At 38.4% G+C, this 13,802-nt stretch overlaps 1 protein-coding gene across 1 annotated transcript in view; it reads right to left on the bottom strand.

The window, feature by feature from the left end:
- Positions 1–13,802, bottom strand: part of LOC109261043 (ankyrin repeat domain-containing protein 26-like) — a 181,114-nt gene that overhangs the window by 31,975 nt on the left and 135,337 nt on the right. The window contains exons 24-28 of the mRNA XM_053909495.1: positions 11,677–11,799; positions 11,309–11,379; positions 10,885–10,978; positions 6,724–6,794; positions 6,300–6,393 (exon numbers count right to left, since the gene is read on the bottom strand). Coding sequence (XP_053765470.1) covers positions 6,300–6,393; positions 6,724–6,794; positions 10,885–10,978; positions 11,309–11,379; positions 11,677–11,799 — 453 coding nt within the window. The remainder of the gene's footprint in view (positions 1–6,299; positions 6,394–6,723; positions 6,795–10,884; positions 10,979–11,308; positions 11,380–11,676; positions 11,800–13,802) is intronic.

Genomic DNA, 13,802 nt, shown 5'->3' with positions numbered 1-13,802 from the left:
GTGTGCTTTTCTTATTGAGTCTTAGGGAGCACCCTTACCCTTAGGATACTGACCAGCATACTTTGTCTCACTTTTCTTTATAACACGACATTTATCACAAGGGCTGGATGATCACTGGTTTGCCTTTGTTTCCTTTTGAGTAATTTCTTAGTCCATAGAGATTTCAACTTATGGAAGTCTTCTGAAGTTCCTTTCAGATGCAAACTTGACTATATTGTTAGGAAGGTTAAGTTGGCTAGAGCTACCTCTTCTTCCCAATCCAGATTCTTCACCTCAAAATTGTGTGCATCAAATGCCTCCACCCAGGTAGCCCCTGGTTTGGGGATTCAGGAGATAAGGACCTTCTGGAGAAGTCAGAGCTATGGACTGAGTTGGCTGAAAGATAACTAAGTTTTTGTTTCACAGGGAAGACCTTAAAGTGGCAGACAGTTTCATGCCATAATCTTAATTCCTTTCTTTACGGATCTACACTAAATCCCTCGTTATTCTTTAATAAGCTTCATCAGTTTCAGATATCCTTACAAATTTTAGTTTTTGAGACCTTAATGATTTCTTCAGGACACAGTAGCAGGACAATGCCTTGCACTCTCATTCATAGAAGACTGAAAACAGAGTGTCATGTTACTCGCATGAAAAGTTCCCTATTACTATGTGACTCATTTATAAGACGTCTAGAAAAGAAAATAATTTTCAATGCCTCTTCAGTCACAAAAAGGACCAGTCAAGAGAATGTTCTAATTCCCCTGATGGGTATAGCTGTCTAATGAAACTTGCATGTACATTACATAGCTTTTGTGACTGACAGAAACGAGTTGGTCAGTGTATCTCCCTCATTGCTCCCACTTAGGATTTACAATGAGAATCCTACAAAGGAGGGTGTGTGTTCGAGGACATTAACTGTTCTGCTTGGAAAACAGTTGGGGTTTCACTACATATCAATAAATGAGAATCCTGAATGGCACATTAGTCTTTTCTGAGATTGAATTGTGAAATCTGTGAAAGGCTGATTAACTCAAGTGAGTGGAAAAAGATAATGAGTTTCTGAACTTGCAATGGTAGGAGCACTATGTTACTAGGTAAGGCCCTGACAGAGCAGCCATTTCTCCTTTTTCACTGGCATTTCTTTTCCTTTACAAAATCCAACAAAGAGAAAAGTCCATTCCTTTGAGAAGGACGTTTGCATAACGACCTGCTAGTCATTGTTGATGAAGAGAATAAGTTGCAAACTTGTAATTACAAATTACAACAAATCATCATTAAAATAACCCGTTCTCAAACTCTCACTGAAGGGTTGAGACTACAAGAGAAAGTCAGAATTCAAGATGACATGATCACTCAAAGCGTGCGGAAGTTTGAAACACGCTGAAAAATATTAGCAGGGACTCTCACACATCTGTATGCCAACGTTTACAGCCGCATTATTAACAGTAGCCAAAAGGTGGACTAAACCAAACGCTCACTGTGGTATATATAAAATGTTGCTTTTTTAGACTCTCACAAAGTTTTTATGAAAATCTCACTATAAAGGTCATTACTTTATGAGTTCAATCAACTTCATCTCTATCGAAGAATTCCATCGCTAATAGCAAATAGCAACAATATCAACCAAATATTTGGATCAGTGAGCCTTTCCATGTGATCCAAAACATTCTTATGTACTACTGCTAGTGAAATACGGATTCCTTTCCAGTAGGACAGACATTAAGAGACCGACTTACCAAACTTGTCTTTAACAAGTTGCTCTGAAGATCTTGAATTTGGGCCGCTTGATGTTTGATGGTTTCTTCCTGTCTGGCATTTTGCACTTCTAGCCTAAAATGCAGATCTTAAGATAATTATTCTCACACATAAATGTAAAACAATACCATATAATATCTGAACAAATGAGGGTCTTACAGAAATTCTTTAAATTGTATCAAGAGGAAGATTTGGGAATTGTGCCATTTTTCTCGTGTTTTGTGGATAAGGTGCAAAATTGAGATATAATATCCACAATTTTGCATTTCAAAATAGCTCAAAGCTGGAATTTGTATCCAGCTTAACAATAATATACTGGCATAACAAGTATATTTCTCGTACTACACTGCTTATCTGCTGTATAAATAATCAAGGTATTTTCTGTGAGGTTTAAATTATACTTTTGCATATGATCTTACGTCTTCTCCGCATATCTTATGGCCTCTGCCTCTCGATCCTTTGCTTCTTGCAACTAGAATAAAGAAAAAAAATAATTTTAACTACTGACAATCTAGTAAAACACCATCACCTGTTTTTGTAACCAAATGTAATTTTTTTTTACTTAGTGAGGCAGAGAGAGAGAGAGAGAGAGAACGCCCAAATGGGGAAGGGAGTCATAGGAAGAGACAGAGATACTAGTGAGCAGGCTCCAAGCTCAGGGTGAAGCCTGATGTGGGTCTCAGTCTCATGACCGCTCTCATGATGTGGCGTTTGGGATCATGACATGAGCAGAAATTAAGAGTCAGGACGCTCAACCAACAAAGCCACCCAAGTGCCCTTGTAACTGAAATCTTATTGGACCCAGCCACACTCTCCCCTACATGCTGATTGATGGCTACTTTTAGGTCATAACAGCAGGGTGGACCTGCTACAACACAGACTGTGGCCTACAAAGCTGAAAATGTTTCAATATTCTTACTCTCTTACAAAAACATAACGTTGTTAATATTTATAAATTATATATGATCAGATAAACATACAAATGTATGTACTGGTCAAATGGAGGAAATATAGAAAATTACCTTATGGTAAACATTTCTGTTTTCACATTACAAGCACTGCATCAACTATGATTTTAAATATTCACATAGGTGAATGACATTTCTATTCTCGTGATTGAAACTGAACATGCTATTTTCAGTGACAACGAGATATTTCATGGAAGAGTTTGACAAGCAGTATCCTAGTAGGAGCCAGAAAGCCTGGGTCTGAATTCCCAATTCTGCTGGTTATGAGCTGTATGACCTTGAGCACACTACCTAAAACTTCCATGTCTCAGTCTTTGCATCTGTAAAATGAAGGTAATGACAGCACCTACTGGGGCACCTGAGTGGCTCAGTCGGTTCAGCGTGTTGCTCTTGATTTCTGCTCAGAACATGATCTCAGGGTCACGTGATTAAACCCCACATCGGGCTCTGCGTGGACAGCAAGGGGTCTGCTTGGAATTCTGTCTCTCTCTCTCTCTGCCTCTCTCCCTCTTTCTCACTCTCCCTACCTTCCCTTCCCCACAGTCTGTCTCTCTCTCACTCTCTCTCTCTCTCTCTCTCTCTCTCAAATTAAGGAACCTTAAAAAAAGTGATCTCAAAATAAATAATAATAGTATCTACTTAACTGGGATCTTGGTAATATAAATTTAGGAAATTATACAGGAACAACTTAGAAGGGTACGTGGCACATAGTCAGCTCTAAGTGTATGCATTTACCATGATTACTGTTGATGTGTTTTGCATTCCAATACAATGATATAGTTTAGGCAGGTGGCATGCCAATAAAAGTGGCCCCGTGTACAAAGTATACTGAAGTTATTCTTCATATCACCGCAAGTGGCAGCAAATGGGGAGGATGAGGCCCAGAATCTCTCTTCAGTACTTCACACAACTTTCGCCAATGCCACTAGCCAACAGTACTTTTTTTTCCCTCTTATAATACTTTTAACTTACATCCTCTCTATACTACTCAGTGGACAATGCTCACAGAGTACAGTACAAATAACACCGCCTAGACTGAGTAGTAGATGCTTTATATGACCATCAGAGGCAAGGGAAAGCCACTGATATGGAAATAATGAAGTCTTGCTAAACTAAAGTTCCTCAATCATTTCATGCCCATACTGTTTACGTTAGGCTGCTTTAGCAGGTACTCTGGTGAAGAGATTAGGGCTTTGTGGTAACAGCATATCAGAAAAGCTGTCCCCAGAGCTTTACAGTTGGTAAAGTGCTACAAATCTGTAAATCCCAGCACTGGCTGCATAAGGAAGAGAGATTTTAATTTCTCCTTTTCTATTAACCATTTGCTTAAGTTTGAAACTTTGTCCATCTATCATGCTGCTTCTCCCCTTGCAGTGGACTCGAACATTCTTTAATGTATCATCTCATCCACAGATTCAAGTTTTCTTCACTTATTTCCTTCTTTTACACTAAAATCTAACTTTCACTCCAATCACTCCACTAAGAAAATTTGAGGGTCATATAGGACCTTTTTAAAAAAAAAATATTAAGGTATTTATCCTGCTTCCCTTCTCAGCAGCAGCTGAGAAAAATGACCATGCCCTCCCTCTGCGCTTCTAACCCCACCTTATTTATGAAGGAGGGCAACCCCTGACATTAAGTCCTTGCCCCTTGCTCTCTGTGTTTTGAATTGCTCTTAAGGCTTCACAACCAGATTCTCTAATTCACATTTCCAGCTTTGGCCCTTTTACCTAGGCCATGTGTCCTTTTCGCTCTTCCATGTAGGTGCTCATAGACAACATCCTCAACCGCACACTCAAAAATCATTACTTGACATGGAGTACCTTTGTAGACAGCTAATCGTGTACATTTTATTTGGACTCTTTTCTGTGTTACTTTGAGTGTGTTTTTCTTATTGAGTCTTAGGGGGCACCCTTACCCTTAGGATGCTGACCAGCATACTTTGTCTCACTTTTCTTTATAACACGACATTTATCACAAGGGCTGGATGATCACTGGTTTGCCTTTGTTTCCTTTTGAGTAATTTCTTAGTCCATAGAGATTTCAACTTATGGAAGTCTTCTGAAGTTCCTTTCAGACGCGTACTTGACTATATTGTTAGGAAGGTTAAGTTGGCTAGAGCTACCTCTTCTTCCCAATCCAGATTCTTCACCTCAAAATTGTGTGCATCAAATATCTTCACCCAGGTAGCCCCTGGTTTGGGGATTCAGGAGATAAGGACCTTCTAGAGAAGTCAGAGCTATGGACTGAGTTGGCCGAATGCAATCTTAAGTTTTTGATTCGCAGAGAAGACCTTAAAGTGGCAGGTAATTTCATGCCATAACCCTAATTCCTTTCTATAGAGATGTACAGAAAATCGCTCGTTATTCTTTAATAAGCTTCATCAATTTCGGATATCCTTACAAATTTTAGTTTTTGAGACCTTAATGATTTCTTCAGGACACAGTAGCAGGACAATGCGTAGCACTCTCATTCATAGAAGACTGATCAACAGAGTGTCATATTACTCGCATGAAAAGTTCCCTATTACAGTGTGACTCATTAATAAGACGTATAGAAAAGAAAGTAATTTTCAATGTCCCTTCAGTCATAAAAAGGACCAGTCAACAGAATGTTCTAGTTCCCCTGACGTATATAGCTGTCAAATGAAACTTGCATGTATATTATATAGCTTTTGTGACTGACAGAAACGAGTTGGTCAGTGAATCTCCCTCATTGCTCCAACTTAGGATTTACAATGAGAATCCTACAAAGGATGGTGAGAGTGGGATGACATTAACTGTTCCACTTGGAAAACAGTTGGGGTTTCACTACATATCTATAAATTATAATCTTGAATGGCACATTAGTCTTTTCTGAAATTGAATTGTGAAATCTCTGAAAGGCTGATTAACTCAACTGAATGGAAAAAAAAAATGAGTTTCTGAACTTGCAATGGTAGGAGCACTATGTTACTAGGTAAGGCCCTGCCCAAGCAGCCATTTCCACTTTTTTACTGGCATTTCTTTTCCTTTACAAAATCCAACAAAGAGAAAACTCTATTCTTTGGGAAGGACGTTTGCATAATGACCTGCTAGTCATTGTTGATGAAGAGAATATGTGGCAAATTTGTAATTTTAAATTACAACATATCATCATTAAAAGAACTCTTTCTGAAACTCTCACTAAAGGGTTGGGTTTACAACAGAAAGAATGCAAGATGAAATGATCACTCAAAGACTGGGGACGTTTGAAATACGCTGGAAAATATTAGCAGGGACTCACACATCTGTATGCCAATGTTCACAGCACCTTTATATACAATAGCCAAAAGGAGGACTAAACCAAATGCTCACTGTGGTATATATAAAATGTTGCTCTTCTTAGATTCTCACAATATTTTTATTTAAATATCACTACAAACATCATTACTTTATGAATTCAATCAACTTCACCTATATAGAAGAATTACATCACTACTGGCAAGCAGGAACAATATCAACCAAATATTTTGATCAGTGAAATTTTCCATATGATCCAAAACATTCTTATGTACTTCTACTAGTGACATAAGGATTCCTTTTCAGTAGGACAGTCATTAAGAGATCGACTTACCAAACTTGCCTTTAGCAAGTTGCTCTGAAGATCTTGAATTTGGGCCGCTTGATGTTTGATGGTTTCTTCTTGCCTGGCATTTTTAACCTTTAGCCTAAAATGCAGATCTTAAGATAATTATTCTCACACATAATTTTAAAACTGTATCGTGTAATTTCTGAACAAGTGAGGGTATTACAGAAATTCTTAAAATTGTATCAAGAGGATGATTTGGCAATTGTGCCAATTTTCTAGTTGTGTTTTGTGGTAATGGTGCAAAATTGAGAGATAAGATGCCAAAATTTTGCATTTCAAAATAGCTCAAAGCTGGAATTTGTATCCAGCTTAACAATGATGTACTCGCATAACTAATACATTTCTCATAGTACACTGCTCATGTGCTTTATAAATAAACAAGTTATTTTCTAAGAGGTTTAAATTATACTTTAGCATATGATCTTTAATCTTCTCAGCATATCTTACGGCCTCTGCATGTCGTTTCTGTGCTTCTTGTAACTAAAATAAAGAAAAAATAATAATTTTAAATACTGACAATCTAGTTGAACACCATCACCTGTTTCTGTAACTAAATGTTTTTGTTTCTTGTTTTTTTGTACTTGAAAGAGAGACAGAGAGGGAGAGAGCACACACAAGTGGGAAGGGAGTCAGAGGGAGAGACAGAGAAAAAGGTAAGCAGGCTGCAAGCTCAGGGCGAAGTCTGATGTGGGGCTCGGTCTCATGACCGGTCTCATGATGTGGGGTTTGGGATCATGACCTGAGTGGAAATTAAGAGTCAGGACGCTCAACCAACTAAGCAGCCTAAGCACTCCTGTAACTAAAATCTTATTGGACCCAGCCACACTTTCCTCTACATGCTGATTGATGTCTACTTTTAGATCATAACAAAAGAGCTCAGCGTCTACAACAGAGACTATGGCCTACAAAGCCGAAAACATTTCAATACTTGTACAGAATAGTTTACCAATCTTACTCTCCTACAAAAACATAACGTTGTTAATATTTTTAAATTATATATGATCAGATAAACATACAAATGTATCTAATGGTCAAATGGAGGAAATATAGGAGATTACCTTATAGTAAACATTTCAGTTTTCATATTCCAAGCACCATATCAACTATGATTTTCAATATTCACATAGGTGAATGACATTGCTGTTCTCGTGATTATGAAACTGAACATGCTGTTTTCAGTGACATTGAGATATTTCATGGAAGAGTTTGACAAGCAGTATCCTAGTAGGAGCCAGAAAGCCTGGGTCTGAATTCCCAATTCTGCTGGGTATGAGCTGTATGACCTTAAGTACACTAGCTAAAACTTCCGTGTCTCAGTCTCTGCATCTGTAAAATGAAAGTAATAACAGCACCTACTGGGGTACCTAGGTGACTCAGTCGGGTCAGCGTCTGGCTCTTGATTTCTGCTCAGGACATGATCTCAGAGTCACGTGATTGAGCCCCACATCCAACTCTGGGTGGGTAGTGAGGAGCCTGCTTGGCATTCTCTCTCTCTCTCTCTCTCCCTCCCTCTCTCTCTCCCCCTACCTGCTCTTCCCACAATCTCTCGCTCTCTCTCTCTCTCTCTCAAAATGAAGAATCTTATAAAAGTGATCTGAAACATAAATAATAATAGGATTTACCTCACTGGGATCTTGGGAATATAAAATTAGGAAATAATACATGAAAATCTTAGAAGGGTACATGGTACATAGTCAGCTCTAAGTGTATGCATTTAGCATGATTACTGTTGCTGTATTTTGCGTTCCAATACAATGAGATAGTTAAGGCAGGTGGTATGCCAATACAAGTGGTCCCCTATACAAATTATACTGAAGTCATTCTTCATACCACCGCAAGTGGGAGCAAATGGGGAGCATGAGGCCCAGAATCTCTCCTCAGTACTTCACACAACTTTCACCAATGCCACTAGCAAACAGTACTTTTTTTCCCCCCACTTATAATACTTTTAACTAACTCCCTCTCTATACTACTCAGTGGACAATACTCACAGACCACGGTACAAAAAGCACGTCTTAGATTGAGTAAGAGATGCTTTACATCACCATCAGAGACAAGGGAAAACCACTGACATGGAAATAAACGAGTCTTGCTAAACCAAAGTTCCTCAATCATTTCATGTCCATACTGTTTACATTAGGCTGCTTTAGCAGGTACTCTGATGAAGAGATTAAGGCTTTGTGGTAACAATATATCAGAAAAGCTGGCCCCAGAGCTTTGCAGTTAGTAAAGTGCTACAAATCTGTAAATTCCAGCACTGGCTGCATAAGGAAGAAAGATTTCAATTTCTCCGTTTCTAGTAACCATTTGCTTAACTTTTGAAGCTCTGTCCACCTATCACGCTGCTTCTCCCCTTGCAGTGGACTCGAGCATTCTTTAATGTATCGTCTCATCCACAGAATCAACTTTTCTTTACTTATTTCCTTCTTTTACTCTAAAATTTAACTTTCACTCCTATCATTCCACTAAGACATTTTGAGGGTCATCAAGAGCCTCTTTTTTTTTTTTATTTTATTAACGTCTCTATCCTGCTTCACTTTTCAGCAGCAGCTGAGAAAAATGACCATGCCCTCCCTCTTCTCTTTTAACCACACTGTAATTCTGAAGGATGGCAACCCCTGACATTAAGTCCTTGCCCCTTGCTCTCTGTGTTTTGAATTGCTCTTAAGGCTTCACAACCAGATTCTCTAATTCACATTTCCAGCTTTGGCCCTTTTACCTAGGCCATGTGTCCTTTTCGCTCTTCCATGTAGGTGCTCATAGACAACATCCTCAACCGCACACTCAAAAATCATTACTTGACATGGAGTACCTTTGTAGACAGCTAATCGTGTACATTTTATTTGGACTCTTTTCTGTGTTACTTTGAGTGTGTTTTTCTTATTGAGTCTTAGGGGGCACCCTTACCCTTAGGATGCTGACCAGCATACTTTGTCTCACTTTTCTTTATAACACGACATTTATCACAAGGGCTGGATGATCACTGGTTTGCCTTTGTTTCCTTTTGAGTAACTTCTTCGTCCATAGAGATTTCAACTTATGGAAGTCTTCTGAAGTTCCTTTCAGATGCAAACTTGACTATATTGTTAGGAAGGTTAAGTTGGCTAGAGCTACCTCTTCTTCCCAATCCAGATTCTTCACCTCAAAATTGTGTGCATCAAATGTCTTCACCCAGGTAGCCCCTGGTTTGGGGATTCAGGAGATAAGGACCTTCTAGAGAAGTCAGAGCTATGGACTGAGTTGGCTGAAAGCTATCTAAGTTTTTTTTTTTTCCCCCCCCGCAGGGAACACCTTAAAGTGGCAGGTAATTTCATGCCATAACCCTAATTCTTTCCTATAGGTATCTACACTAAATCCCTCGTTATTCTTTAATAAGCTTCATCAGTTTAGGATATTCTTACAAATTTTAGTTTTTGAGACCTTAAAGATTTCTTCAGGACACAGTAGCAGGACAATGCCTAGCACTCAACTGAGTGTCATGTTACTCGCATGAAAAGTTCCCTAATACAATGTGACTCATTAATAAGACGTCTAGAAAAGGAAGTAATTTTCAATGTCTCTTCAGCCACAAAAAGGACCAGTCAACAGAATGTTCTAGTTCCCCTGACGGGTATAGCTGTCAAATGAAACTTGGATGTATATTATATAGCTTTTGTGACTGAGAGAAATGAGTTGGTCAGTGTATCTACCTCATTGCTCCCACTTAGGATTTACAGTGAGAATCCTACAAAGGAGGGTGAGAGTGCGAGGACATTAACTGTTCTGCTTGGAAAACAGTTGGGGTTTCACTACATATCAATAAATGAGAATCCTGAATGGCACATTAGTCTTTTCTGAGATTGAATTGTGAAATCTCTGAAAGTCTGACTAACTGAAGTGAATGGAAAAAAAAAATGAGTCTGAACTTGCAATGGTAGGAGCACTATGTTACTAGGTAAGGCCCTGACAGAGCAGCCATTTCTCCTTTTTCACTGGCATTTCTTTTCCTTTACAAAATCCAACAAGGAGAAAAGTCCATTCCTTTGAGAAGGACATTTGCATAATGATCTGCCGGTCATTGTTAATGAAGATAATAAATTGCAAACCTATTATTACAAATTACAACAAATCATCATTAAAATAACCCGTTCTCAAACTCTCACTGAAGGGATGAGATTACAAGAGAATGTCAGTATTCAAGATCAAATGACCAGTCAAAGATTGGGGATGTTTGAATCACGCTGAAAAATATTAGCAGGGACTCACACATCTGTATGCCAACGTTCACAGCATCATTATTAACAGTAGCCAAAGGTGGACTAAAACAGGTGCTCAATGTGGTATATATAAAATGTTGCTTTTTTTAGATTCTCACAATGTTTTTATGAAAATCTCACTATAAAGGTCATTACTTTATGAATTCAATCAACTTCATCTATATAGAAGAATTACATCACTAGTAGCAAGTAGGAACAATATCAACCAAACCTTTGCAGCAGTGAGATTTTCCATAGGATCCAAATCATTCTTATGTACTACTACTAGTGAAATACGGATTCCTTTTCAGTAGGACATTAAGAGACCGACTTACCAAACTTGTCTTTATCACGTTGCTCTCAAGATCTTGAATCTGGGCCACTTGATGTTTGATGGTTGCTTCTTGCGTGGCATTTTTAACCTGTAGCCTAAAATGCAGATCTTAAGGTAATTATTCTCACACATAAATTTAAAACAACATCACATACTTTCTGAACAAATGAGGGTATTACAGAAATTCTTAAAATTTTGTCAAGAGGAAGATTTGGGAATTGTGCGATTTTTCTCATCGTGTTTTGTGGATAAGGTGCAAAATTGAGAGATAATATGCCACAATTCTGCATTTAAAAATAGCTCAAAGCTGGAATTTGTATCGAGCTTAACAATGATATACTGGCATAACTAGTACATTTCCCATACTACACTGTTCATTTGCTTTATAAATAAACAAGTTATTTTCTAAGAGGTTTAAATTATACTTTTGCACATGATCTTTCATCTCCTCAGCATATCTTACGGCCTCTGCATGTCGTTCCTGTTCTTCTTGCAACTAAAATAGAGAAAAAATAATTTTAACCACTGAAAATCTAGTAGAACACTATCACCTGTTTCTTTAATTTTTTTTTGACTTGAGAGAGAAATAGAGAGAGAGAGAGAGAGAGAGAGAGAGAGAGAGAATGCAGAAGTGGGGAAAAGAGACAGAGGGAGAGACAGAGAAAATGCTAAGCAGGCTGCAAGCTCAGGGTGAAGCCTGATGTGGGGCTCTGTCTCATGACTGGTCTCATGATGTGGGATTTGGGATCATGACCTGGGTGGAAATTAAGAGTCAGGACCTCATCCAACTAACCCGCCCAAGCGCCGCTGTAAGTAAAATATTTTTGGAGCCAGCCACTCTCTCCTCTACATGCTGATTGATGGCTACTTTGAGGTCATAACAAAAGCGTTCAGCTTCTACAACAGAGACTATGGCCTACAAAGATGAAATGTTTCAATACTCTTACAGAATAGTTTACCAACCTTACTCTCCTACAAAAACATAATATTGTTAATGTTTTTAAATTATATATGATCACATAAATGTACAAGTGTATCTATTGGTCAAATGGAGGAAATATAAGAATTTACCTCATGGTAAACATTTCTATTTTCATATTCCAAGCATCACATCAACTATGATTTTACATATTCACATAGGTGAATGACGTTGCTATTCTCATGATTATAAAACTGAACATGCTATTTTCAGTGACAACAAGATATTTAATGGAAGAATTTGAGAAATAATATCCTAGTAGGGGCCAGAATGCCTGGGTCTGATTTCCCAGTTCTGCTCATTATGAGCTGTATGACCTTGAGCACACTACCTAAAACTTCCATGTCTCAATCTCTGCATCTGTAAAATGAAGGTAATAATAGCACCTACTGGGGCACCTGACTGGCTCAGTTGGTTCAGTGTCTGGCTCTTGATTTCAGCTCAGGACATGATCACAGGGTCATGTAATTGAGCCCCACATCGAGCTCTGCATGGGTAGTGAGGAGCCTGCTTGGGATTCTCTCTCTCTCTCTCTCTCTCTCTCTCTCTCTCTCTCTTTCTCTCTCTCTCTCTCTCTCTCTCTCTCTCTCCCTTTTTCTCTCTCTCCCTACATGCCCTTCCCCACATTCTCTCTGTCTCTCTGTCTCTCTCAAAACAAAGGACCTTAAAAAAATGATCTCAAAATAAATAATAATAGTATCTACCCCACTGGGATGTTGTGAAGATTAAATTAGGAAATAATAGATGAACAACTTAGAAGGGTACGTGGCACATAGTCAGCTCTAAGTGTCTGCATGTAGCATGATTACTGTTGCTGTAGTTTGTGTTCCAATACAATGTGATAGTTTAGGCAGGTGGCTTGCCAATACCAGTTTTCCCCTATACAAATTATACCGAAGTTATTCTTCATTCCACCGCAAGTGGTAGCAAATGGGGAGCATGAGGCCCAGAATCTCTCCTCAGTACTTCAAAAAACTTTGCCAATGCCACTAGCCAACAGTACTTTTTTCCACTTATAATCCTTTTAACTTACTTCCTCTCTATACCACTGAGTGGACAATGCTCACAGACTACGGTACAAATAGCACCTCTTTGACTCAGTAGTAGATCCTTTACATGACCATCAGAGGCAAGGGAAAGCCACTGACATGGAAATAAACGAGCTTGTGAAACTAAAGTTCCTCCATCATTTCATGTCCATACTGTTTACGTTAGGCTGCTTTAGCATGTACTCTGATGAAGAGATTAAGGGTTTGTGGTAAAAGCATATCAGAAAAGCTGTCCCCAGATACTTGCATTGGTAAAGTGCTACAAATCTGTAAATCACAGTTCTGGCTGTGTAAGAAAGAAAGACAAATTTAGCGTGCTTTTTCATAGTGAGAGGGAAAAAAAACTAAACATTTGATTGAAGATTTCTCCTCTATTTGATTAAGTGCTTTCATTAATAGTTTTACTTATATAAGTGTGTGTGTGTGTGTGTGTGTATAGAGATATACACACATTTTTTAACGTTTATTTTTTGATACAGAGCACGAGTCTGAGTGGCTCAGAACGTGAGGGACACAACGGATCCAATGCAGGCTCTGCTGACAGCAGAAAGCCCAATGCAGGGCTCCATCTCAAGAACATGGAGATCATGACCTGAGCCAAAGGCAGACTCTAATCGGACTGGAGCCAGCCAGGCACCCCTCAATTTAGTATTTCATTTCTTAGCATACATTTAGAATAAAAGCTTTGCTATACCAATGTTTTCAAGAAGAATTTATTGATACAGTATAAAGTAATTAATTTTATTGGAAAAACTGTTAAGTTAAAGTATTTTCAATTTATACAAGGATAAGTATCACCCGTGTCAAATATTACTATCCCTTAAATTTATACTTAGGAAGATGAAATTACCTGTCATGAAAAAAATAAAAACAATGTCAAATAAAGGACTA

This window comes from Panthera pardus, unplaced genomic scaffold (genome assembly GCF_024362965.1).
Source record: "Panthera pardus isolate Hobbes unplaced genomic scaffold, ASM2436296v1 HiC_scaffold_21, whole genome shotgun sequence".
NCBI classification, from domain to species: Eukaryota; Metazoa; Chordata; class Mammalia; order Carnivora; family Felidae; genus Panthera; species Panthera pardus.
The sequence above is the reverse complement of the archived record's forward strand: the minus strand, read 5'-3'. Positions and strand labels throughout refer to the sequence as shown.